This window comes from Malus domestica, chromosome 15 (genome assembly GCF_042453785.1).
Source record: "Malus domestica chromosome 15, GDT2T_hap1".
In the NCBI taxonomy this organism is placed as follows: Eukaryota; Viridiplantae; Streptophyta; class Magnoliopsida; order Rosales; family Rosaceae; genus Malus; species Malus domestica.
In genome coordinates, this window is record NC_091675.1 from 2,610,110 (window position 1) to 2,637,560 (window position 27,451).

At 39.1% G+C, this 27,451-nt stretch overlaps 5 protein-coding genes and 1 non-coding gene across 8 annotated transcripts; 3 read left to right on the forward strand and 3 right to left on the reverse strand.

Moving 5' to 3' along the window:
* Positions 1 to 1,647: 1,647 nt before the first annotated feature.
* Positions 1,648 to 1,720, reverse strand: TRNAF-GAA (transfer RNA phenylalanine (anticodon GAA)). Its single transcript has one exon. It is a non-coding gene; the product is annotated as a tRNA-Phe (tRNA).
* Positions 1,721 to 2,252: 532 nt separating this feature from the next.
* LOC103441944 (cytochrome b561, DM13 and DOMON domain-containing protein At5g54830-like) lies at positions 2,253 to 5,791 on the reverse strand. Its single transcript, XM_008380662.4, has one exon. It carries the CDS (start codon positions 5,429 to 5,431, stop codon positions 2,711 to 2,713), a length of 2,721 nt encoding a protein of 906 aa, XP_008378884.3. The 5' UTR covers positions 5,432 to 5,791; the 3' UTR covers positions 2,253 to 2,710.
* Positions 5,792 to 7,463: 1,672 nt separating this feature from the next.
* Positions 7,464 to 9,140, reverse strand: LOC103441934 (probable CCR4-associated factor 1 homolog 7). Its single transcript, XM_008380652.4, has 2 exons — positions 8,855 to 9,140; positions 7,464 to 8,718 (listed from the first exon to the last, which is right to left on the reverse strand). The coding sequence occupies exon 2, from the start codon at positions 8,496 to 8,498 to the stop codon at positions 7,683 to 7,685; it is 816 nt and encodes a 271-aa protein (XP_008378874.1). The 5' UTR covers positions 8,499 to 8,718; positions 8,855 to 9,140; the 3' UTR covers positions 7,464 to 7,682.
* A 2,472-nt stretch (positions 9,141 to 11,612) lies between these two features.
* Positions 11,613 to 13,677, forward strand: LOC103406549 (signal peptidase complex subunit 2-like). The gene is made up of 5 exons (XM_008345537.4): positions 11,613 to 11,779; positions 11,992 to 12,143; positions 12,487 to 12,568; positions 13,165 to 13,304; positions 13,433 to 13,677. The coding sequence occupies exons 1-5, from the start codon at positions 11,678 to 11,680 to the stop codon at positions 13,527 to 13,529; spliced, it is 573 nt and encodes a 190-aa protein (XP_008343759.1). The 5' UTR covers positions 11,613 to 11,677; the 3' UTR covers positions 13,530 to 13,677.
* A 135-nt stretch (positions 13,678 to 13,812) lies between these two features.
* LOC103406551 (chaperone protein ClpB4, mitochondrial-like) lies at positions 13,813 to 20,143 on the forward strand. 3 transcript variants are annotated; one of them, XM_070813097.1, is made up of 11 exons: positions 13,813 to 14,959; positions 15,067 to 15,285; positions 15,574 to 15,811; positions 15,913 to 16,108; positions 16,313 to 16,367; positions 16,709 to 16,859; positions 16,950 to 17,258; positions 17,380 to 17,645; positions 17,733 to 18,662; positions 18,750 to 19,082; positions 19,976 to 20,143. In XM_070813097.1, exons 1-10 carry the CDS (start codon positions 14,681 to 14,683, stop codon positions 19,059 to 19,061), a joined length of 2,955 nt encoding a protein of 984 aa, XP_070669198.1. In that variant the 5' UTR covers positions 13,813 to 14,680; the 3' UTR covers positions 19,062 to 19,082; positions 19,976 to 20,143. The 3 variants fall into 3 exon arrangements, with proteins under 3 accessions (XP_070669198.1, XP_070669199.1, XP_008343760.3); XM_070813098.1 differs by lacking the exon at positions 19,976 to 20,143 and adding an exon at positions 19,153 to 19,364; XM_008345538.4 differs by lacking the exon at positions 19,976 to 20,143 and having other exon boundaries at positions 18,750 to 19,364.
* A 4,309-nt stretch (positions 20,144 to 24,452) lies between these two features.
* On the forward strand, positions 24,453 to 27,116 carry LOC103441955 (U-box domain-containing protein 4). Its single transcript, XM_008380674.4, has 2 exons — positions 24,453 to 25,322; positions 26,027 to 27,116. The coding sequence occupies exons 1-2, from the start codon at positions 24,706 to 24,708 to the stop codon at positions 26,958 to 26,960; spliced, it is 1,551 nt and encodes a 516-aa protein (XP_008378896.2). The 5' UTR covers positions 24,453 to 24,705; the 3' UTR covers positions 26,961 to 27,116.
* The last annotated feature ends 335 nt before the right edge of the window (positions 27,117 to 27,451 follow it).

The following is a 27,451-nucleotide window of genomic DNA, read 5'->3' on the forward strand; positions in this document are numbered from 1 at the left end:
GAAATTTGTTTTATCTCGGGGACTAGAATATAATTTGGTTGGGACGTGGATTATTATTTCATTATAATCCTAGTAAATGTATTTTCAACACCTTTAGGGGATGTATTTTGTAATAACTGTAAAATTGTGTAGAAATTATATTGCAAGTGTAGTTCTCTCTTTGGTGATGATTGTAGCTAGGTTTTCTTATTTTTTTTAATTTCTTGGTCGTGAAGTATTATAGGTTTTGTTGCAATTTGAGCGCCAAATGGCGTACTTACAAACAAATAGATCTGATTGAATTGAAAAATGAAAAGATTTAATGCGGTTTTATCTTATTTTAGTAATGAATGTTGCAGTTGTTACGTGATAGTATATAAAATAATGATCAAGGAATCAAAAGATAATTTTGTATGTTCTATTTAAACGAAGCGTTATTTTGTTTATAACATTAACTTTACCCTTTCAATATGACGGCGTTGACTTCCAGATAATAGATATTATAGGGTGCAACGATCACACATTAATGTTTCATTTTAAAAAACACGTGATTTATATACAATTTGTATCAAACGTGATGCTAGTGGCACCGACAAAACACAATTGACACGTATTGATCGAATAAACCTCATGTCAGTGATGACCGATTTCAAAAAATATCTCAACAAAGCACATTTGACACGTTTAAGTAGAAGTTAGAAGGTAACAATGATTTAAAAGGACTGGACAACTAAGTGGTGTTATACTGATATTGTGTCGTTATCGAGTTTGCTTATCCAACTGGAAAGTTAAACCGTTACTTTCTAATTGGTGAAATCAACGTATCGTTGTCAACAAAATTTGAAGAATCTATGTAAATGTGGTGAGTAACAGAACATTAGACTTCACACCCAAGAAAGAACTTGGTCATGGGAATTTCACTCACAGCCCAAATAAAACAAGTACAAAAATGACAGAGAAAAAATAAAGTACCACCCCCTGGTAACAAAAGCTGAAACATTGTGGACACATGCAAATTACTAAAAGCTTCAAGGACCATCTCGCAAATGTCCTTAAATTGTTAGTGTTTATCTTCAAATTGCCCATCCGATGCAGAGGCGTTACATGTTGAGATACGAAGGACAACCGGGATTCCGGCATGCTCATAAATCTAGTTAAGATTTGGTTATTCATTTTGACAGGTGGATGTCACGCGGTGCATTCACAGACCCGAAACGTATTTAATTGGGAAAAGAAAAAAAAGAAACGTATTTACTCTTTTTCTACTTCTATCTAATCACCAATTTAAAATATAGTTTTTGAAACAAATAATTTAAATTGTAAACAAGCGTTCAATGCATATAACCGTTATTGTAAAAAAAGATATTCCTTTTCTTTTTATTTCCTGTAAATGGTCGGATTTTTATTTAAATTCCAATTAGGATGAAAGTGCATGGATTTGGTAAATTGGGACGCAGTTATAATATATACTTTCTATTTTCTTCTATGAGATAAATAGATAAATAAAATTCGAAATTGACTAAAAATGGTAATTAGGAAATTAAAATCTAAAAAGGCTGAAAGCCCAGGTCCAAACGTAGAAGCCCATATGAAGATGTCTGACTAAAATAAGCAAGCAAAAGGCCCACGTGAATATAAAGTGGAATTAGAAAGATAAAAAGGGAATTATGCGGTGAAGGTGGATCGAACACCTGACCTTCAGATCTTCAGTCTGACGCTCTCCCAACTGAGCTATCCCCGCAAGTGTGATCTTACACCTTAAAAGTTATTTATTTAATTGTTCTCCAAAGGACGACGAGAAAACAAAATCTTATGCAGTTTAGATAAGTTCATACTTCAATTTCCTGTAACGTAACTGGAAAGAGCGGAACAACCTTTAGACCAAGGTTGACTCCAACCCAATTTTAAATTTAGAAAAGTTCATAGTTCGATTTCGGGTAAGAGTGAAACCACCTTTATACTAGGGTCGACTTCAACTCAATTTTGAATTTAGATAAGTTCATAGTTCCATTACTGGTAAGGACGGAAGCACCTTTAGACCAGGATCGACTCCAACCCAATGCAAACTTTGGATTAAATTGGCTTGGTGCTCATCCTTCAAATAAAATGTCTCCAAAATCTGCCAAACATGCATTTCAAATTTCAACTAGAGGTGGAACCCGTTAGGTTTCGTTTTGGTCGGTTTCAGTCCAAAAAAATCCACTCCCTTTCAACCAAAGCGAATCATGTCCGGCAAATGAAACAAACTCAGATGTAAGACAGAGGAAACAACATAAGATGAAAACACCTGATGTATGTTGGAATTATACAACTTAAAAAGTAAGTGAAAAACACTAGTTGAACGATACTTTACAAGGTAAAAAACATATACCACTTCCATTTTTTCCTAAAGCAACTCTTCTTTGTTCTTTCAAAAGCATGAAAAATACTACCACAAATCTACACTAGAAGTCCTAAGCTGTCCGACGCCGCAACCCGACTCTGCCCTTGGTTTGATAAGAAGGCGGCAGCAGAATAAAATGACAGTTACGATATAACTTTCCAAGGTGTTTATGTATCAAGTATACAAACTGCATTCCATGGGGTAAATAGTCTCTTCAGGATGAATGCTTGGAGCTGACTATGATTATCTGCGCAAAAACAGGCCTTCGATTCCCCATATGATGCGAGAAAACTCCCAAAACTGGTGAAAAGCAGAAATTCATTATAAAGACTAACACTATCTACCTATCTATCTGTTCAGAGGCTCTAACTGGACTTCCACTCTTCCTGACGATTGCGATTCTTTCTCCGAGTGTATTCCGTTCGGACTCAACAGATCAACAGAGTCATCTTCCTCAAGGTTTCCCAGCACCCAATTGCTTCTTCCAAAACTTCTATCCCTCCTCTGTTGTTTTTCACGGTATTCCAGATACAGAACCATCAATGCACCCATCAAGAACCAAACTATCAATGCCCAATTAAGTCCGTGAACATTTTCACCGTCATATCTATCTCCTAAATGCTTCATTCCGCTGAAAAGTGCTGCAATTCCTACAACAAAGGCGCATCTCCCACCGATCACATGAAAGTACTCCCAGAGAATCCTTTTAGAGGAAACCTCCTCTCCATGACCTGGTCTTTTGGGCCTTAGGTATGCATTAACCGGTTGTACACAGACCAAAAGTAATGCAGCCATCCCAAACTTAACATGTAATGAGCTGACAAAGAAACCCCGAAGCTCAGCAACAGCAAAAAGAACGGCAAGTAGGATGATTGCCAAACCTGAGTACTGCAAGTAAACATGAATCTTGAACCAACCGTCACCCTTAACATGTTTCAAGTATCTAGCCGACAGTATTCCACCAGGAAGCAAGATACCCCAAGCGAGAAACATCATAAATCCATGTACAGCTAATACCGGCTGTAAATCCTGCTCCGCCTCTGCTGAACCACGTATAAGCATCACCCTAATAGGCCTACTGCTTGTAATGAAATGCATATTTTGTTCACTTAGATTCTCATCGGTCCACGTAGCACCCATTGCCCAAACAACTTTAAGTGGAGTAGTGGGATCTATTCTGTTTTTACACTCCGGTTTATCACTCTTACCACATGACGGTTTCAAAGGACGAGTGAACTCGAATGTAATGATGCCATTTTCAGACTTGCACCTCACATGAGTCAAATTCTCAGTTGTTGGATGTATACTCGAAGCATCCTTCCCGTTAATCCAGTAAGTGTTTACCCGCCCTTTACCAATATTATCAATCCAACCCACATAGGAATAGCTGTTCACCATTCCTCTGCCAAACCCTATTGCTAAAAAACCGCTCTTCTTCTCACCACGAACTGCAATAGATATTGAGTGTTCTGACAAAGTCCAGAACAAGGTAACTTGCTGATCATCCAAAACAGCACTGTTGTTATACATATCAGGCAGACCCCCATCAACCACCTGCACTTTCCAACCCATTTTCTGCTCGTAAAGAGATTGATAATATACTTGGTCCGGGGTATTCCTATCCGGTGCCCAAACCAATTCCTTAGGACTGGCTTGAACTCCTTGAGCTTCAGGGCCTCCTGCATAAATAGTCTCGGTAGTATTCCTTAGTGTAGCATTCCCACCAAGCGGGTCGGAAGTAATGTACATCGCAACATCATGCCCTGCTTGTATCGAGAACTTGACGGGCACCCCTCTTTCCACTCTCAACATCGGAGCCTCTTTCTTGTTAATGTACAAAACTTTTGAAGGGTTTGGCGGGTCTGGATAATTTAACGCCGGGCTGGAAGTAACAACTAGCGAGGCCTTGGCATCAGCGATAATGAGATGCTGATCCTCCTTTTCATCTGCATCTAAAGGACCCAAACAGTCATTCACATTTTCAGAAACATTCAGCACCAAATGCCCAAAAACCACACTCTTCGGTCCACCATGGTTCTGGGGAAGATAGTAAGGCTGAAGAAGATCCGGTGGCCTAATCGGCCCTAATGCCCAAATGACCGTCATCTTCTCCGTATAATTCACCGCCAAATCGTACTTCTTGTCGTCGGAAACCAACGGCCTCTGGTACCTAATAAACGACACGGCGTCCCTCCTCTGCCCGTAAACCAATTTGGTATTGTTCACCTCTCTGCCATTCGGGCCGGACCCTTCGTATCTGGTATCGGGGCAAACCCCTTTCACCTCGCCATCCTTGGACAACGTACACTCACTGTACTTTGTGATGTAGAAATCGTTAGCAAACGGCATGCGGTCCTCTTTAAACCCGGCGACAGCGACATCGGCTCCGAGCATGAGCTCGGAAGTTGAATTCGGGTTGGCCCAGCCGAAAGCCATGTAATTCATGGTCCCTGTGGCGGCCTCCAACCCGATATCGATCGTATTCTCCTCAGCACTCAACGTCCATCGAACCCTATAATTCTTCGACAAAACCTTGCAATTCTCCAGCATCGTCGGCTCGGTATGAACCCGAACCCGATTCCTTCCGTTCCCTGAATTGGTTCCACTCGACGGCGACGGAGAAGGAGCCGATTCGGACGACGCGTTTCTGAAATCCCCGAGAATTACGTGCCCGAAGTCGGAAGCGGTGGGGACGTCCCACGCGGCGAGGACCTGGATCCGTTCCCAAGTGACATTTTCCGTCAAGCGCACGATAAAGCTGGCGCTTTTGTACGTCTCGTTGAGCTTCTGATCGGAGACGACGAAGCCGGCGGTGAGGTTGGTGAAATCGGGAGCCGCAGCGCCCCACCAGTGAACGTCGGAGCCAGGGAGCATGTCGAAATCGGAGACCTTGAAGGAGCAATCATCGATTATCTGAATGGAGCCGCGGAGCTGATGCTGGAGCATTTTGAATTCGGATTCAGAGTTGACGAGGGGGCTGGTCTTGGGGCAACCCGGATCGGCATGGCTGAATGCGAGGAGGAGGAGGAGGACGGAGAGAAACCCTAGGAAATTGGGTTTGCGAGGCATGAGCAGTGCGAGATCCGGATCTGATCGGATCTTTGATGGGTTCGTGGGTTTGGATCCGAATCACTGATTCTAATGTGTAATGCGAATTCAGAAAATTAAAGATAGTGAGAGAGCGGAGGGGATGATAAAATCACCTAGTGGCGGACATTGGTGATGCTCGCCGTCGATGAGCTGTGCTGTGTGCTTCGGGAGTAGAGAGAGAGAGGAAAATGGGGTGACTGGGAAGGAAGAGGAGGCCCCGATCGACGTGCGCGTACCTTTTTGAAAAAGCGGTCCGGCACGTTGCTCGATTGGAATTTTGGATTTTGGGAAAGAAACAATTTTGATTTGGTCTTCCTATTCTTTAAAAATACATCACATGGCCCAGCCGTTTTTTGAATTCGATTGCAAAATTTCAAGTAAGTAATTTTTTATTCCATTTTGCTTTTTTGGACCCAAAAACAAGCAGCAGAAAATAGGGTACAGCCAGGTTGTTTTTCTTGTTTTGCGTATTTTATGGTAATGTTAGGTGGTTATCTGGTTCCCAGGATTGTTTTTTTTGGTGAGAATTATGGGAATTTGTGAATCGTGTTCGTTTATCATACATCGTGCAGTTAGTTTCTATCAGTTACTGTTTATGTTTAATTATAAATAAAAATATTTAAAATGATTTCTGAACGCATGATGTATGATGAATTGACACGATTTATGGATCTCCGAGATCATCATAAAGAGGATCCGGCAAGGATCCAGATTCATCTTGTTCCTACCTGTATTCAACCTACGATGGCACCAAATTTAATTTGGGAGAGAATTTTTGTGACAATTTTCAAGAAGTGTACATAAATGAATTCAAGACTAGTCGTCGGTGATTTTGTTTGTGCCACGTTAACGGTTGATGTGGTTTGGCTTTTGAGCAACGACTTGATGTGTCATCATTTTTTAGCGATAGTTTGATATGGTATTGCCTTCAAGTAATTATGTGTGATCTCGCTTTTTAGTGATCACTTTATGTGGTCTCACTCTCTAACAACGACTTTATGTGGCCTCCTCATCAGTGATGATTGGTGTGTGCACATATATAAGTTTGTTGCGTCTACCGTTTTTGTGACAAACTTGTATTGGTGCACTTGTGCTTGTGATAGTCGTGTAAAGGTTTTAGATATTGCTTGTTTGTGCAAATTCACTCTAGATTAATGTATTAGTCACTGAAGCAATGTAACCAATTAGCACCCCATATATTTGTTTGTTATGCTCAATGAAATACCGCTATCGTTTCTTGTAAAAAAAATATATGGAAAAACTAATTTCCAACAAATTGGAACATAATTAATTATGGCAATGGTTGCGTCATAGCTGAAAATTGATTTGAACATGCATTTGAGGATCTTGTCGTACTTCATAATTTCTCAATAAAATGCGATAAGACTAGCATTAGATCTAGTATTGGATTTAAGAATAGTTCAATAAAATGTGATACGTCTAGCATTATTGAAAACGAAGAAATTTCGAGTTGTAGGAAGTTAAGATGCCAATTTCTAAGCCTTTGGCATGATGTTAAAATAATGCAGCCCATCTTTTACCATCGTCAACGCCACCCGCCCAGCTAAAAGACTAGAGAGACCCAAATCAAATTTGTATTCTCAATTTCTTATGTGAACCGGATTTTGCACCGAAATTTTAGGAATGGAAATATGTCATCTGGAAAACGCACCAACACTCTGAGAAATTTCAACTTTTTAGTCTCTCACAGTCGAGAATTTTCAAATCAAATTCAACTTGGTCTGCCATAAAACATACGAACCAAATCATCACTCTGCAAATTACAGGATCATAGTACATAAAACCAAGAAATAAAACGACGACGAGAGTTGATGTTCGAGTTTATTCCTTTACAAAACTGATACCCTGCAGGCTGCTGCTTCTGCCGGCTTCATCCCGTTCCTGCCCGCCGTCAAAGGAGATGCAAAACCAGTGATGATTAGTTAAAAAATAACAAGAACAAGAATTCAACAATCTGGTCCCGAGATAGAGCTCTGAGGAGGAAAACACATTTAAGGGAAACTTCATAAACTTTTATTGAAACACTAACTTCAATAATATACAAGAAACTCAAAGCTACAGAGAACCAGTTAAGGTTTCCAGTTACAACAAAGCAAGGAGGAAAAACAATTCTTTTGCGAACGGTGTACAGCGAAAACTACACGTCTCCCACACTTAAATAGTCTACAAATGTTCATCAATCTTTTGACAATTACTTTCTTTCAATTAGTTACTGTCCATTCTCAATGCCGAGACCATACAGCACACCGGAATACTTCTCCGCTGAGCCACTGAAGAAGGTATCCCTCAACTTCCTAAAGGTACACGCTGTAAGCAAACTGTCCGAGCCTGCTTGATGGCACACACCAACTCGTTCCACTTCCAACAGTTCTGCAAGCTTGTTTAACCCACCGTGAAGGCTGTTGCAGAACTTCATCAGATGCTTGATATCATACAACACCGGGAAGTAAATCTTGATCAGATTAAAAAACTCCATTTGGTTGTCAGGCAAACTCCGACAAGTCAATAACTTGAGCAAGTATCCGAAGTCGTATCCACTATGGAAAGTAACCCAATGCACATTGTCGCTCAATACAAGCCCTGAAGACATCAAAAGCTCGCCAAACCGATTCACATCGATCCCCTTCTCATTGTTCTTCTTAAAATCAATCCCACACTGGCGCAACAAGTCAATCGAATCGCTCGCAAATATGTCTTCGCTCACATTGAACTCGCGAAAGTTAAATTGCCAAATGTAATGGTTCTCGGTCGCCAAAGTGGGAAGGTCCCCGTTCTCATCAGAGAAAGTGAGACCCAACTGAATCAATTTCAACATATCAACATTGTCCTTCAGAGTCTTGTAGTGGAACTCATTAATGTTCTTAAAAGCCCCCACCGGGCGAAGAACCACGCCCGGGAACTCAGTGTCCATAGCCACATACGGATACTTCAAAACAATATCACGAATTAGAGCAAACTCTTCATCGAGATTATCGTTCCACACCTCTCGGATTTGAATCGAATCCGCTTTCGGTAAAAGCGACATTTCCAATTTACCAAATCGAGCAACAGAACGATAAATACTAGTAAACCCAGATCTATAAACAGTGACCAAAGCGTTCGAGAACCCCCGAAAACCAAAACCCTCAACAGGATGCAATAAATAATTAGCAAATCAGTCAAAAACCCCAGAACCTGAACTGGATCTTCCGGATTTTGAATTCCCAAAACAACAACGAGTCGGGACTCTGCGATTCGACTCAGATCTGAAACAAAAACAAGAAGAAAACCATCAAACGACGACGAACTAACAGTATTTAACTGCAGATAACAGTACGAGTCAGAACCCTAGAAACAAAATCGATTGGGGAAGAAAGTGCGATTGGGGGTTAAAGATCTGACCTTTGACTTGGAAAATTGGGACTGGAGGCGAACGGATCTGGGACTTGGAGAAAGTGATTCGGTGTTCTCCGGCAGATGTTCTACGTCAACGGAGCGGGAGAGGAGAGAGAGAGGGAGAAAAGAGAAGGGGGGAAGAACGTGGTTTGGACAGCTTTACTAGGTGGGTTCTTAACGACTGTGTGTAAGGGGAGGAGAGAGCCGAAAGGAGAAAGTGACGTCGCCAAGGAATGGATGACGGTCGCAAACGCTGTCGTTTCGGCTCTCAATAGTTTCAATGAAATCCTTTACTTTAGAAACAAGACATATGAAGGCAATATTATAGGGCCCATAATCACATTACTATTTAAAATACAATTATTTGTAAGCACAAATCTTATCATCCATCTATATCACATATTGTTTAATATCTTAGTGGATAAAGTGTTGAGCTTTTATAATTGCGTCACGAGTTTGAAACTCTCGCTCTTACAAAATTATTGTAATAATTTCAAATTTTTCTCCTCACCCTAATAATTTCAGCAGCAAAAAAATCTTAATTTAACTTTAATAACTCACTCATATTATAACACGTATATTTATTCTACAAAACATTCCTGACCCACCACGAAGGTGGCCTCACACAAAAGCTTGTCTGTCGTGTAATCAATCATACTTGATAGGCCACCGGCCGCCGGAAATGACGGAGTCTGCGGTCAACTCGTTGAAGTCCTATCTCCTTCATCTTCAACGAAAGTATTTTGGACTGCCAAATTTTAATACGGCGACAACGAAATGACTCAAATCTTAATTAAGTGAAAGTTGTGTGTGTGAACTGCAAAACTATTTTTGGGTTTTGTTAAAGACGTCCTAAACTGGACAGCATGACCAAGCAGACAAGCACCCATTGAAGCTCATCCTAACGTGGGTCCATGGAGCCAACCCAATCATGTACATGCCACCACTTGTAACCTTTTCATTATTTTACCACTTTGCTAATTAATATACATCATATAATATTAAGGCGATGTTAACTTTACAAATAATATGAATTGAATATTTTTTTTAAACAAACGATATTATCTACATTAATAAAAAAGAGATGAGTTTAGCATCATAATAAGCAAACAATAATGTGGTTCAAATTCGACTTTGGCGAATTGAACCTAAGAACTTTCACTTACAAGTGAAGAGGAATACCACTAAATTGTAGCACTAAGTGTAGAATTGAAAACATTTTAATTACTGAGTTTTGTGTATTTATTAAAATATGTGTAAAGGAATTATTTTAGTTCTTAATTTTTTATGCGTTTACTTACATGTAAGTAATTGAAAAAATGTAAAAAAAATTTTAAATCATATTGACTAAGAAATCATTTTCAATCAATCGTAGATCCGCTTCCAAATACATTATAAAGATTTTCTTAATGCTCATTGTAAACTATATTTTCGAGAAAATAAAAATTTGCATTTTTTACGAAAAAAAACGTGGATGTTCATGCCTTTCAGTCGGTTTTGCAAATTCTTACATAAATCACAGTTCAATCTATTTATTTTCACATTTGGCTCGCTGTGAAGTTTTGAAAATTAAGGTGAGACTTTCCATTAGGATTTGAGTGTAGAACCCAGTTGACAATGTTATGGGCCTCACGACTATGTTTTTCACTTATTTTTTGAGTGTTTGGCTCAAATAGTCAACTAAATATACATTTGTTGCTCGATAAATTGTAAAACTGCTTCCAAATTTCTTAAAAAGTATAACTTAATTATCAGGAAAAATATCTAGTGAAAATAAAAAGTTTGCATTTATGTAAAAAAACATGAGTGTTAGGCGGGCTCGATGCATGCAACACGAGGTAGACTTAGCTCATAAAACGAGGTGAACCATGGCATGCCAAATAAGGCGGGCTCTGCTCAAAGAAAACGGTGTGGGCTTCTGGCACGCAAAGGAGATGAGCTTTGTGCACATAAAACGAGGATGGATATATCGCACACATCGATGCTAGCCATGAGCAAGTAAAATGAGGCTGGCTTCGTGTATGCCAAAACGACGCAGGCTTTGTGGACGCAAAAGGGGGCGGGCTTCTGGCACGAAAAATGATGCAAACACCTTTCATGTAGAATGAGGCAAACCATGCACATAAAACGAGGTGGCCTTCATGCATTCAGAAGGAGGAAAACTCCCGGGTGCTTATAAAATAAGTCAGGCTTCACGCTTGAGAAAATATATTTTGAAGAACAAGAATATGATATTTTGTTGTAGTGGTAAGAGAAATAAAAGAAAATTTAACAAAAATGTTCAAAAATTATTCAAATGATTGGGGTGCCAGCAAGTCAAGCGTGACTTTCCGGCACCCCAAGAATTTGAATATTTTTTTACATTTTTGTTAATTTTTTATATCACTACAACAAACTATCATATTCATGTTCTTCAAAGTATATTTTTCTGTGCAAAATCTAATATAATTCGTATTTAAGCACTTGTAATTAACGATTAAGATCTCGTTTTGATGTGTTTTTGAAATGATTGAAAGCGTTTTTGGTGAAAATATTTTTGGAACAAATTCTTAGTAAAAATATAAGTAAATTATGGAAAATGACTTAAAGTGCTGCTTGGAGAAAGGCCTTTAAGTGCTTTTGGAACAAAAAAATATTTTCTCTAAAAGCGTTTTCAGTAATTTTAAAAGCACATTCAAACGAGCCATAAAAACCTTAGTTTAAAGATATTGTCCACGTGCCAGGTTTTGATAGGAAGAATGATGTCAAGACAGTGAGAAGTCACAGTAACAATTCAATCGTCTAAAACTGAAGAAAAAAAAATTTTGAAAGAAATCCCAAAATTCCAAAATGTCGGAGACGAAGGCCGAGAGCAAGAACAAAAACCCTAAGAAGGTCAGTCTCTCAGATCACAGCTCCATCAAGCATCTCCTCGACGAGTCCGTCTCCGAGGTCGGTCGATTTTTCCCCAATTTTTTCATACATTTAATTTCACCAATTTACTGATTGCGCTTAAAATCTCACATTTTCTTCAATTACGGAAAAATTTCGACTATATGATTATCAGAATTTTTGCGTTGTTTGATTTATTGTGTGATTTGTGGATTATGAGGCTGTTTGGAGTGATTAGTGATTGGATTAATTTAATTAAATTGGTTTTGTAGATTGTGAAGAGTCGCGGGTATGTGGAGAATACGAGGCTGAGCAACTTGAAGTTGTTGATTGGAACCGTCGTAATAATCATTGCTCTGTTTGCTCAGTTTTACAACAAGAAATTTCCGGAAAACCGAGATTTCCTGCTTGGATGCATTGCATTATATCCTTTTTCCTTGGTATTAATCTCACATTTAAAAAAAAATTAGGTTCCTAATGGGCTCTGCTGTTTGTTTTTAACATGGTTTTATCGTGATTTCGCTTCGTAATTAGCATACTCGGTTAGTTCGTGTGTTTTTATTGGTTTTTTTTTCCGAAAATTTGAGTTGAGACACATTTGATTTCATATTTATGTGCTATATCAGCAAACAAATGCTATTTGAACTATTTGGTTCTGAAGAATTGATGAATGAACTTTCGGAAATGACTATGTGAGTCAGATTGAATAGTATATCTTTGTTCGAATGATTATTCCCGCAAGTTTGTTTCATCTTTGACTCTGGCAAGTATGTCATCGTTAATGGGATACTACAGGTGGTCTCGTACACGAAGGAGAAAAATGCAATCTTGTTCACTCATCCTCCTGCGGTAAGCTCATTTCTGTATTCTTGGTGAACATTTTCATATTTTTGTCGTTTAATGCTTGTATATATTTTTAAGTATTACCACCACACGGTCAATTGATGACACGGTTAAAGATAGTTTTGGGCTTAGTTGAGATGAGTTATGCAGACATTTTGTTTAAGATTTTAATACTACACGGGGTGTGCGGAAGAAGAGTTGAAGTCATTAGCAATGTTGTCTTATCTTTGATGCTTGAATTTTCAAATGTTGTTTTGGCATGGACTGTAGTTTGTAGATCCAGATACTTTGAAAAAAGGTGTCATTCGTTTTGGATTCTGCCAAATATGTCTGTCATAAAAAATTTCAGTATGATGGGGTCAATCTTGCAAATTTGGATTATCAAGTCGGTTTAATTTCAACTTTAACCAAGTAAAAGAAACATAATATTTTCAGTTTTAAGGGCCTCTGTATAATCACTTGGAATTTGGGCTAGCAGTTGATCATATCACCTGAAATAGATGCACGTTAAGTTGATTCATGAAGAGAAGTCGTATATGGCGTTTTTGCCTAACATAGAAAATTGGTGGTGTTCATTTCTCATTAGTGATTCATATGTGCAGGGAGCCTTTAGCACTGGGTTGGTGGTGTCTTCCAAGTTACCAAGATTTTCTGACTTGTACACGCTTACAGTAGCCAGTGCAGATCCGGAATCAATATCTGCAAACAAACCGGTGGAATTCACAAAGAGCGTTACTCAATGGTCTCTTTCTCTCCCCCTCGCTTGTTCTTTCATGCGTGCACAGAGTTGCTCACAAGCGTGTCTGTATTTGCTTACTGGAGTTTCGAATTGCACTAATTCAAATTTCATGTTCTCTGTAACTGTTTCAGGTTTACTAAGGATGGAGTGTTGGTGGAAGGCCTTTTCTGGAAGGAAGTAGACGGACTGATAAACGATTACGCAAAAGAACCTAAGAAGAGCAAGTGAATTCTGGCTTTTCGGGGAACCCCATCTGGTTCAGTTTTTACACAGAATGAACTCTTTAAAGTTTTGTGATTTTAGTATGAACTTCTGAACTTACCTGTGTTCTTTCTTACGGTGGATTATGGAAGTATGGTAAAATACTTTTTTCGCATCTTGGTTCGTAGCTACGTTTGGTAGAAAAAGTATAAAAGTGCTTATTCATGAAGCACGGCTTCGATTTGCAATTTTGGGCCCGTTTGGTTCGTAAAATCACATACACTCTAAACCCTAAATAGAATTTTATAACTGATGCCTATGTTATTCCCACAAATCCTTTGTGTATTAACAAAAATGCATATGCCAAAAGCGCTTCTAAGTACTCTTAACACGAGCATTCTCAAGCGGAGTGCTTTCCAGAAGAATGACTCTTGTACAATGAAAATGTCATTGTGACATGACGGTGTCCCTTTGCAAGTAAGTTTATCTCGTATTTGGCTGTAGCATTTCCAAGTGGGTCTCAATATACGTATATATCACTACATGACTAGTCCAATATTGTCACTTAGTACTACTACGGTCTAACGGTATTCCTCTTCTTCACTTGTAAGTGAAAGGTTTTAAGTTCGATTCTTACCAGAGGCGAATTTAAACCACATTATTGCTAGTCTATTGTGAGATAATATTGTTTCTTAAAAAAAAAAAAAAAAGACTAGTCCAATATCGGATATGCCCAAAATCATGTAAGGGGATTCGGAGATCTCTTTCCACCAAATTCACCTGGTTCGGGATTCAGCTGTTGGAATTTGATCCAATAGTTACAGTTATTATCACTTTTAAAAATGCCTCTTATTTGTAACCATTGGATCAAATTTTAACAGCGCTATCCAGAACCAAGTAGATTAGGTGGAAAGGGTCCTCTCCGGATGCCCTTCCCAAAATAATTGGGTCAGTTGGGTTCTCGTACAAAAAAACGCGGGAAAGAAAAAAAACAGAAAGGAATAAATATTATTTGTCTCTTCTGGAACATTCCACAAGCTTCTATTGCCCCTTCCTCAAGTTTCTTCACACACACTCTCTCTCTCTCTCTCTCTCGCTCACTGAATCCGAATATATTACATTAAACCCTGAACAATCTCGTACTCTGTTGAAGTTGTTTGCCTTCATTTCATGGTCAAATGGCGAGCAGGAGAGCCACCACGACACTCACCAAGTCGGCCTTAACTCTGGCGTCCCTGAACGCCACTAAATCCTCGAGAATCCCTCTCTCTCGGAGTCGCGCAATCGCCGTCGCCGCATCCGCCCGGACCTTCGGCAGCTCTGCCGTTCCCTTCTCTCGCCCCAGCTTTGTTCCCGAGGGCAGAAATGTCGCTTCGGCCAAGTATTTGGCAAGCGCCTTCACTCGCAGCTTCCACTCTACGACTCCCAGTTTCTCCTCAGCCACGAGCTCCTCTCAGGTCACAAAATCTCTGAAAATTTTCATATTTTGATTGGAATTTAAATTATAAGAATACAAAAATCGGAGGCTAATTTTTGAATTTTTGTTCTGGATTGGAAATATCAGGCCAATCAGAATGAGTTCACTGAGATGGCGTGGGAGGGCATTGTTGGTGCCGTTGACGCCGCCCGATATAGCAAGCAGCAGGTGGTGGAATCTGAGCACTTGATGAAAGCGCTTTTGGAGCAGAAGGATGGTTTGGCCCGGAGAATTTTCACCAAGGCTGGGCTCGACAACACTACGGTTCTTCAAGCAACTGACGACTTCATAGATAAGCAACCCAAGGTGCGTTTAATCGAAGCCCGTGTTTCATTTTTCATCATAGATGTAATGGCAAAAACATATTTCGTTTCTCTGGAGTGCTTTTATTAGAAAATCGTCCACATTGCTTCATGGAAAAGCACTTGGAAGTAGGGCTTAGGGTTTAGGGGCAGAAGAACATTTTAAAGCTTTGCTGCCAAACGTAGTCATAGGGGCTTATGATTGTCAGAAAGTGCCTTTAGCTTCCCCAGAAGCAGTCCCAGACTCTCCTTGAGATGACATTGTGAATAATTGAACATTGTGTTGTGGTAGGTGACGGGTGGCACCAGTGGCCCTATTATGGGTTCACATCTGGTTGGTTTGTTGGACAATGCTCGGCGGCAGAAGAAAGATATGAAAGATGATTTCGTTTCAGTGGAGCACCTTGTGTTGGCGTTTCAGGCCGATGCGCGGTTTGGGCAGCAATTGTTCAGAAACCTCCAGCTTAGTGATAAGGATTTGAAGGAGGCTGTTAAAGATGTTCGTGGCAATCAGAGAGCCACTGATCAAAGTATGCTGTGCTTTACCTTGATTTTCCATTTTATAAGTTGTTTATGTGTTGGACATTCTCTTATGCATTAAATAATGAATCCATAATGTATTTGCACATAGATCCTGAAGGAAAATATGAGGCCTTGGATAAGTACGGGAATGATTTGACTGAACTCGCTAGGCGTGGCAAACTTGATCCTGTCATAGGCCGAGATGATGAAATACGGCGGTGTATCCAGATATTGTCTAGGAGAACGAAGAATAATCCTGTTATTATTGGTGAGCCTGGTGTGGGAAAAACAGCAATCGCTGAAGGGTAGGTTTATTTGGGTGCATTGCAGGTTTCTACTTTATCATGTTGTTTCAAAAAGTAACAAATATTGTAACCTAAAGCAATTTGATTTATTGGTGTACTTTGTCTTGACTTGATGCATTCATTCACCATTGACTAGATTAGGCATTGTTCATCCTATGCATTTTCTGCTTAAATATTTCATTTTAACTTTTATACTATCTGCAGATTAGCTCAACGCATTGTGCGTGGTGATGTTCCAGAACCGCTATTGAATAGAAAGGTAGGCGTTCATTTTAGTTTTATCTATCCATTGTAAAAGTTAATATATTTTTTTCCCGTAGGTAACAAGACTATTTCTTGGTGGAAAAATAGAAACCCTTAGGTTTAGAAACCGTTTTCTTGTTTGAAGATTGAATCCAGATTTGACATTGTTATTCAAATCTGACCCAGGTTCAATTTCTTTTACTTGGATCTCAATTCAAATTTGGCCATATCCACCCTGAAGTTAACTCATTGTAGAAGTATACTGCATTAATTGTGTGTTATGTTTCAAATGCAACGGTTTCTTCTTTGACATTCAAATTTGTGCATTAATTTCTGATTTTCTCCTGTATTACACAGTTGATTTCTTTAGATATGGGATCGTTGGTTGCTGGTGCCAAATTTCGTGGGGATTTTGAGGAAAGGTTGAAAGCTGTTCTGAAGGAAGTTACTGCTTCCAATGGGCAGATTATTTTATTTATTGATGAAATTCATACTGTTGTAGGAGCTGGTTTGTGCTCTTTTTTCTGATCAAACTGTTGTGTTTTTGTAGTGTATCAGTCATATTATCTCCTGATGTCCTTGTTAATGATTCTGTTAGGGGCTACAAGTGGTGCGATGGATGCTGGGAACTTGTTGAAGCCAATGCTTGGGCGAGGTGAGCTTCGGTGTATAGGAGCAACTACATTGAATGAGTACAGAAAATACATTGAGAAGGATGCTGCACTTGAGCGTAGATTTCAACAAGTATTTTGTGGTCAGCCATCTGTGGAAGACACAATTTCTATTCTTCGTGGCTTGCGTGAGCGCTATGAACTGCATCATGGTGTGAAAATATCAGATAGTGCTCTTGTTTCTGCAGCAGTTCTCTCAGACAGATACATTACAGAACGTTTTTTGCCTGACAAAGGTAATAAAACTTCCGTCTTACAGGAATTTTCTTGGTGGTGGTAGAAATGGGGTTTTCTTGTAAAAAATTCTTCATATTCTGTATTGGACTATCTGATTTTACAAAAATGAATCTGCTGCAGCCATTGATCTGGTTGATGAAGCTGCTGCAAAGCTGAAGATGGAGATCACATCTAAGCCAACCGAGTTGGATGAGGTAGACCGAGCTGTGTTGAAGTTGGAGATGGAGAAGCTATCAGTGCAAAATGACACTGATAAATCATCGAAAGAAAGGTTAAGCAAGTTGGAAAGTGACCTGGCAGTGCTGAAACAGAAACAGAAAGAACTAAGTGAACAATGGGATCGTGAAAAGGCTCTCATGACTCGCATACGATCAATTAAAGAAGAGGTACTCCTCCATATAATATGCACCTCTAACTTTGGAAAATTCCCTCATCTCTTGTTTTGTTGATTCATATGTTTTAAAACTTTGTAGATTGATAGAGTAAACCAAGAGATGGAAGCTGCTGAACGAGACTACAACCTAAATCGTGCTGCTGAGCTTAAGTATGGAACGCTAATGTCCCTACAACGCCAGTTAGAAGAGGCTGAGAACAACCTTGCCGAGTATCGGAAGTCTGGAAACTCTATGCTTCGTGAAGAAGTCACAGATCTTGATATTGCTGAAATTGTAAGCAAATGGACTGGCATACCCTTGTCAAACCTTCAACAATCAGAAAGAGACAAGCTCGTTATGCTGGAACAGGTTCTTCATAAGAGGGTGATTGGTCAAGATATAGCGGTGAAATCCGTAGCGGACGCAATTCGACGTTCAAGGGCAGGTCTATCTGACCCAAATCGACCAATAGCTAGTTTTATGTTTATGGGTCCTACTGGTGTGGGAAAAACGGAGCTTGCAAAGGCCTTGGCTAGCTATCTCTTTAACACAGAAAATGCTCTTGTCAGAATTGATATGAGTGAGTACATGGAAAAACATGCGGTTTCACGCTTGGTTGGGGCACCACCTGGTTACGTCGGTTACGAAGAAGGTGGGCAGCTAACAGAAGTGGTTCGTCGAAGACCTTATTGTGTAGTGCTATTCGATGAAATTGAGAAAGCGCATCATGATGTCTTCAACATTTTGTTACAACTGTTGGATGATGGGAGGATAACCGACTCCCAAGGGCGAACTGTAAGCTTCACCAATTGTGTCGTGATAATGACCTCGAACCTGGGCTCCCACTACATACTCGAAACTCTTCGTAATGCACACGACAGCAAGGATGCAGTTTATCAAGTGATGAAAGGACAGGTCGTTGAGTTGGCAAGACAAGCTTTCCGCCCTGAATTTATGAACCGAATCGATGAGTATATTGTGTTCCAGCCTTTGGATTCGAAAGAGATTGGTAACATTGTCGAGATACAGGTGAGTGATCGATCTTAAATGCTTTTCGTTATGATCCAACGTCCAAGTCTTATTAGAGATGCTTAACTTCTTCATTGCTCATTGCAGATGAGCCGACTGAAAGACAGGCTGAAGCAGAGGAAAATTGATCTTCATTACACGGAGGAAGCCGTGGAGCTTCTCGGGACACTAGGCTTCGATCCCAACTTTGGCGCAAGGCCGGTGAAGCGGGTGATACAACAGTTGGTTGAGAATGAAATTGCAATGGGAGTCCTGAGAGGAGATTTCAACGAGGAAGACTCGCTTATTGTCGATGCCGAGGCGTCCCCGTCCGCCAAAGACCTTCCTCCCCAGAAGAGGTTGCGGATCGAGAAATTGGAGAGCACTTCTGCTGCAGATGCCATGGTTGTGAACGACTGATCCTTTTCGGCTCTTCGAATTGTAAGGCCATCTCTAACCGTTTAGCCTTCCAAGATTCTCCAAGATATTAATATTTTAATGAACCGTATAGGACCATATTTGCCTCCGTCTCCAACCGAGGGCCAGAGGGCCAGATGGCTCATTTTAGCCTGTCACAAAAAACCGTCTCCAACTGAGGGCTAAAGGGCTATAGGGCCAAACATAATTTATTATTTAAAAGCTACAACTTAATTTATTTAAAAATCATGTTGGTTAGTGTTGTATAATTTTTATGTTGGTTAATATTATTTAATGTTGTTTCATATTGTTTAATGTTGTTTCATGTTACTTAATTTAATTTAATGTTGTATAATGGCTTAGGAAGTTATAGGAAAAAAATAGAATTTAAAAAAAATATGAAACAAATTTTGTGAAATAGAAGTTATAGGAAAAAAATAGAATTAAAAAAAAATATGAAACAAATTTTGTAAAATAGAAGTTATATGAAAAAAATATGAACCAAATTTTGTAAAATATAAGTTATAGGAAAAAAATAAAATTAAAAAAAATTGAAACAAATTTTGTAAAATAGAAGTTATAAGAAGTTATAGAAAAAAAAAAGAAAAAAAAAGGTTTAAATTCATAAAAAAAAAAAAAATAGGGTTTACAACGGCTAGTGGCGCTAGCCATTGGAAGTTTAAATTCAAATTGTTATTTCTGTCGGTTATAACCGACAGAAATGAGAAACATTAAAAAAAAAAATAGCCAGCCCGGGGCTGGCTGGCTGATCGAAAGTAGCCAGCCCTCCAGCCCTCTAGCCCTCTCCGATCCCGTGGGGCCCTCCCAGATTCCCAAGCCCTCTGGCCTAGCCCTCGGTTGGAGACGGTTTTAGGGCTATTTTCGGCCCTCTGGCGCTCTGGACCCTTCGGTTGGAGATGGCCTAAGTTTAAGAAAAAGGTTAGTGCTTGTTTGTCTTAATTTCTGGGGTTATAAGGAAATAGATCAAAGTTATCCTCGTATTTGGCTGTTAGGTTCATGATCAAAGATTCACGAGTAAATTCAAAGAAAACTAATTAAAATAGCTTAAAATTTTTAAGTTTTAACGATAAGTGCAAAGAAAATGAAAAAATGAATAGTATCATGATTGATTTTTTAGTGTAAAAATGTAGTTTTTCGTTAAAATAAACAATATCGGAAACTTTTTGTTAAAAATTTCTAAATTCAATTGTCCGAAAGTTCGTGTAAGGTACGCTGGAGCGTTATAGAATATTTTGACAATATTGGGCTTAGCGAAAGGAAACCAAATCTAGCAAATCTTTAACTTGTGATGTGAACCTCCTCATGTTGAAAATCGAACCGTCAGATTAGTTTGTGTGTGTACACGAAAGACGAAATAAACAGATGCAGGGTCGCAGGTCACATGGCAATTTCTCCACCTTGGCCTGCATGATCTGCATACGTAATTACAATTGATGAAAACGAATCTAAGCTTACTCATGTAATTGTAGACCCCACATAAAAAATGTGTCACGCTTTCCTTCTCCCCCCAGCCGGTTAGCGGATGGACGTATTAGCATGGCCGGATCTGGATCCTCTCCTGAGCTAATGGAGAGGATCCTCCTGATCAAGTGTTATGAGCCGTTGGATTTTCATCTAACGGCTATAATTATTATAACTTTAAAAGGACCCACCTGTTTTTAGCCGTTGGATGAAAATCCAACGGTCCACAACAATTGGTCAGGAGGATCCTCTCCATTAGCTCAGGAGAGGATCCAAATCCAGCATGGCCAACCATGGATCTCATTGTCGTTGTTGTACCAATTACTACTTTTTCGGATTCAATTAGTATTACAGTTTAGTAGAATTTACCTTCACTTATAAATTAAGATTTTAAGTTTTATTTACGTAAATAGCAAGTTCGGTACCAAATTTCTCACATATGAGGTACTCTTTTGGTAATTATGAATGTTAATCTTCCTCATATTAGGCGATCTCCTATCATATGTGAGAAATCTTGGACCGAATTCAAATATTTGTAGGCTGAAGGGTGGTGATGGATAAGACCATTAGGTCTTATTTGGTGTATAGACTGGATTAGAATAACTCATTAGATTCATAAGCGTGTGAGGTTATGTGACTGTGTCCTGTTCTTTATAAAGGTATTGTTTGGTGCATCAGGACAAAAACTTATGCAAAAGCATTCGGACTATGTCATCCGTAAGAAATTTAGACTTTCAAGGGATTTGGTTTTGCTCCTAAATCCGATCATATTAAAACTCGTCAATAAGTGTACTACAACCATTGAAACAATACTTAAACTCTCACAAAATAATGAGACTTTATGTATTTTAGTCGCATCCGACTCCACGTTAATTTTGCTTAATGTGAAAATTATCCTAATTAGACAAATGTACCCATTTTTTTGGTTATTGTATTTTCTGTCACGAGATTAATGTTTGACATGCTTTTAGGTTATTGTATGTTTTGGGCGTTTTCAATGGCTAATCAAGTATTAACCTTAATCAACTATTTTTTTTAACTCGCTATGTGACAATATTATCATCGCGGAACAATATGCATGCAACCCTAACAGCCAGTCATTGTGCTCGATAGCATTTCTACCCTAATAAATCTACCTAACAGCCATGCATCAATGTGTAAACTTAATAAAAAAAGTACCATGTGAGTCTGATTTTCTTTTACGTCGTTGACAAAATTTGAAGTCATAAATTTTAGATAAAAGTGGAAATAATAGATAATTGATGATGTGACGACGGTGGGGATAAAAAAGATACATAAATATGATTATTTTTTACCATTAAAATAAAGCGTCATTTAGACCCAAAGTTATAAGAAGCACTTTAGTTGATTTAGAGCACCCAAATTTACAATCAAGATTACAAACACATTGTAGCTCAATTTATTAAAAGAATTAGTCGATACACTAACATTATGTGTTCAATTTTTCTTTTTATGTATTTTAGGTTCATCCGACTTCACGCTAGTTTCACTCCATATAAAAAGTGTCCTTACTAAACAAACATGCACAATTTTTTTGGATTACTGTATTTTTTGTCACGAATAATGTTTGACATGCTTTATTGCATTTTTTGGGTGTATTCAATGGCTAATCAAGTACTAGCCTTGACCAACTATTATTTTTACTCGCTATGTGACAATATTATCATCACGGAACGATATGCATGCAACCCCAACAACCAATCATTGTGCCCCATAGCCTTTCTAGCCTAATCAATCTACCTAAGAACCATGCATCAATCATTTATAATGTGTAAACTTGATGAAAAGCTACCATGTCAATCTGATTTTCTTTTAAATCGTTGATGAAATTTGAACTCATAATTTTTTCGGTAAAGTGGATATAATACATAATTGATGAAGTCAACTCATGTTATGGATCTCGACGAATATGAAATTAGGTTATGTGTATATTATGTTATGAATTGTCTTTAAAATAAAAATGATATCGTTACATCGTTTTAACAGGTAATAAGAGAGGATACACTATTCATACAAGTTACGTGATATAACTGAAACCCAATGTAAATGTATTTTTAAGTAGATCGATAGCATTAATGGATTAAATAGTTACTTGTTAGGAGATAATAAAATCAATGAAGATCAAACACATACCATGGTACAAAGACATGATTGTTTTTTGTTACTATGGTCATCTATAAGCAACGTTATAGATAACAATTCAGTTGATTTAGAGCACATAAATTTACAATCAAGATTACAAATACCTTGTAACTCAATTTGTTAAAAGCATTAGTCGGTACACTAATGTCTTGGGTTTGATTTTCCTTTTTATTTATTTTATATGAACATACCAAACACCAAGCCCAAATTAGAAATTTCACCACATTCACCTAATCACTTAATTCGGACAATTGAAAGTTGATCAAACGGCTAAAATTATTATAACTTTGAAAAGTACCTCATGTTTTTAGCCGTTGAATTAAATTTCAAGATCCTGAATTGATCAGGTGGATTTGGTAAAAGAGATCCGAACATGATCCGTTTCCAAAATTTAGAACCCATGAATAGTCCAACTCCCACCTCGAGATAGAACTAGAGGGACCAGGATCCTCTCCTGATCAGTTCCCTAGGGATCCCGCAATCTTGTCTGTTCATTTTATATCGTGCGGTCAATTTTCGTTAGGTACTATTCATATTTGAATTTTAAATAATTTCTGACCGTACGATATACGATAAACGATCATGATTGCGGGATCCCTAGGAGAGGATCCTGTTCCGAACTAGAGAAGCTTTGTACGCACTTTGATACCAAATAATCCTCCGCAGTTGCACCCTACTCTCTCCCCCACCCTACTTATCCTGCACCCCCGAATCAAAACCTCCTCTGGGCCGCAACGAAACTACACGGCGGGCCCCGCGCGAAGCTTCTCATATAGCTGGGAAGCATGGTAAGTCATAGGACGGTAGCGACGGTGTTAGTACTATACACTGTAGCGAATAGTGCCAAATTACGCATTTCCCCATGCAAAAAACTAATGGCTTGCTTCGGAAGCCCCTTTATCTTCTTTTTTTCTTGTATTTATCTCCCCAACACAAATTAGAATTATGACTTTTCCTTTTTTCAATAAGACTTTCTCTTTCTGTATTTATATTTATTTTGCAGCAAATGAGGATTTAGGAAGAAAAGAAGGGTTAAAACTTAAACGTGGTAAAATTGCACGTTCTCATGTTTTAAAAGGAACAAAAGGGACTGTTTGTGTTCCATGCTCCACTCTCCTAGACTTTTCATAATTTTTCTTTTATAGAATTTTGATATGACGAGATAACGTTAACCAGAATAGATTTGAGGTTTTAGATTGTGGACGAAATTTGTAAAAGTTGGTTGTCTGTTCGTTGAAACAATGTGTTTATTTTATTGCGTTCGGATTTGCAAATCCGTAAAAATTATGGTAGCACAAATAGTCGGTCATTCATAATATTCAGTAGATTATGCTTTCAAAGTTCAAAACACATGAAGTGAATTTGGTTGTGTTATAATCCGGAGTACGTTATGCATTTAATGTGTGAAACTAACTGTTGATACGTGAAGTAAAATGTATGGAGTTCATAATGTGACATGGATTTTATGGTCAAGGTCATGAACAAGATTTTGTTGGTGGCGCAAAAGTCGGTCATTTGTAATTCATAATAGATTTCGTTTTAAAAACGCAGAGTAAAATTTTAAGACGTTACGTAAAAAGTCGACTATTGAAATCTTGTAATTCCAAAAGTGAAAAATTATTAGATTTGTCTAAAGATTTTATTGGTTACCCAATTAAATAAAAATATTTTTTTGGTTAATCCTTTTTGAAATGATTTATATAAAAAAAATGTATAATTTATAATTCTAAAAAAAAAAAAAACGAATACAAACAGGGACTTAAATATATATCACTCCTCCCTCTTTCTCAAGTGTCAGTGGGAAAGAAGCAGAGTCTCTGCGACTGAGATTCATCTTTCTCACCATATATAAACAATACAAAAATTAAACAAAAATCCAAAAAGTTCTCTTAAACCTCTGCATCTGATCCCCTTTCTCTCTCTCTTTCTCGCATTTTGCTGGTTTTTCGGTGCAATGTAGGTGCTCCCCACTCGAGAAGAAGCAGAGAAGAATCGAAGAATAATGGCCAAGTGTCACCGAAACGATGTCGGATCCGTCGTCCTAGACCGCCCAACCACCACCTCCTCCGGCCATTCCCGGCTCTGGACCTCCTTATCCGGCGCCTCATTCCGCCGGAAAATATTCGACGCCATCAGCTGCGGCGGGAGCTCCCGATACCGCCACCGCGACGACGACAACGACGCTGCTCCGATCAGTCCTCCGGCTCCTCCGGCCACCGAAGCCACCACCATTAGATCGGCGACGACGCATTCGGAGCAGAAAGTTAATGAGGCGGAGAAGGCTGAGAAGCCGAAAGTGAAGTCCGAGAAGCTCTCGGATCTTCTGAACCTCGCGGAGTTTTCGGAAGCGGAAAACGAATCCGCGACGAAGAAGAAGGTGGAGGAGCTGGAGGAGCTCAAGCGAGTGGCGAAGGACCTGCAGGCTGAAGACGACACGGCGAAGAGGAAGGAGGCGGCGAGCAAGGTGAGATTGCACGCCAAGGAAGAATCGGAGGCCAGAGCCACGCTCGCGATGCTCGGCGTCATTCCTCCGCTCGTCGCCTTGCTCGACTCCGACGACGTCGTTTCTCAGATCGCATCGCTCTACGCTCTGCTCAATCTCGGGATCGGAAACGACGTGTGAGTTGAAACTTGAAACAAACAGGATTAATTGGATTTTGGTCTAATTTTGTTTTTATGTGATTTAATCGTCTTAATTTCTCTTTCCAATCGTTCTTCGTGCATGCAAATTTTGGTTTAATCAGCTTATTAACCTTTAATTAATTGAGGAAAAATTGGGCTATTTTTTGTTTAATTCGTGTTTTTGTTCTCCGTCATTTTCATGCCATTATGTTTTATTCTCCGTCATTTTCAATGCCTGCTTTTTCTTAAACGAAATTATTTTAATAATTATCCAAATTGTTGTTATCTTGGAGCTGTTGACAGTCTTGCATGTTGTGAAATGATGAACTCTGCTTTCTGCATAAGCGCTTCTGTTGAGAGTGCTTTTCTTGGAAAAAATCGAAATTTTTAGAGCTAAAATCCAAGTGCTTCACTGCTCTATGAAGAAGCACTTAGCTGCTTCCCGACTCTTAAACGTTTCAAGTTTTTCTATCAAATGAGATCAGAAGTGCTTCTGGTTGTCATAAAGCACTTTTACCCGTTCAAAGAAGCACTCCAAATGTTTCAACTTTTTTTTGTGTGGTTATTTTCGCAATCTGGTGAAAAAAAACCGCATTTTAATTGCATCTGATTCACGTTTGAGTTGTTTTATTCAGTTTTTTTTTTTCTTTCCTGAATGTGTAAGCTTATAAAATGCTTTTTTGGGCCACCTTTTTCTGCAGGAACAAAGCTGCTATTCTCCAAGCAGGGGCTGTGCACAAAATGCTGAAGCTAATTGAATCCCCAAATCCTCCAGACCCATCAGTCTCAGAAGCAATAATTGCGAATTTCCTCGGCTTAAGCGCGTTGGACTCGAATAAACCGATCATTGGAGCTTCGGGCGCCATACCCTTCTTGGTTAAAACCCTCAAGAATTCTGACAATGCAAGTAGCTGCCAAGCCAAGCAAGACGCCCTGAGAGCGCTCTACAATCTCTCGATCTTCCCGTCCAATATTTCGTTCATATTGGAAACGGATTTGATCCCCTTTTTCTTGAAATCGCTCGGAGACATGGAAGTGAGCGAAAGAATCCTTGCAGTTCTAAGCAACCTGGTTTCCATCCCCGAAGGTCGTAAGGCAATTAGCAGCGTAAAGGATGCATTTCCAATATTGGTAGATGCCTTGAATTGGAACGACTCGCCGGGGTGCCAAGAGAAGGCATCGTACATTTTGATGGTAATGGCACACAAGGCGTTCGGGGATAGGCAAGCCATGATCGAGGCAGGAATGGTTTCAGCACTGCTCGAATTGACGCTTTTGGGTAGTACATTGGCGCAGAAGAGAGCCTCGAGGATCTTGGAGTGTTTGAGAGTGGATAAAGGAAAGCAGGTTTCGCAGAGCTTCGGCGGGAGTAGTATGGGGGCGGCAGTTTCCGCTCCCATTTGCGGGTCTTCCTCGTCTTCTTCAAACCCAAATGTGGGTTCCAAGGAGCGTATGGAGGAGGAGGAGGACATGATGAGTGAGGAGAAGAAAGCCGTGAAGCAATTAGTCCAACAGAGTTTGCAAAACAACATGAGGAGGATTGTGAAGAGGGCGAATCTGCCCCAAGATTTCGTGCCGTCGGATCATTTCAAGTCGCTCACCTCGATTTCAACTTCGAAGAGCTTGCCGTTTTGAGGAAATTAGGGACGCCGATGAAGATTTGGAGATCGAAAGTGGAGAATTTCTCAAGTTAGTGGTCTTCTTTTCGTGCTTCAATTCCAGCTTCGCTTTTTGTACCTTTTGTTAGTGTATGAACTTGTTCAAATCTATATAGTGATCGTCATTATAATCTTTGTAGAAGTTTTCTTTGGGTATCTTCAATATGGATAGTTAATTGGTCCGATCATTCAATATTAGTAATAGTCAGAAGCAACGCATATCAACACATCTTTTCATCGATAACGATATTCATTGATACGAGAAACCACAATAACAGACCATTCAAATTGAATTCGACAATTTTTATTAATAAATTTTTTTAATTTATCTCGCACAAATTAAGAGCTTTAATATATCTTTCTTACAAATCAATAACCCGAATTTTTTAATCCTCATAGTTCAAATCAATAACCCGAATTTTTTAATCCTCGTAGTTCAAACAGTAAAGCTTAGAGAGGATCTAAATT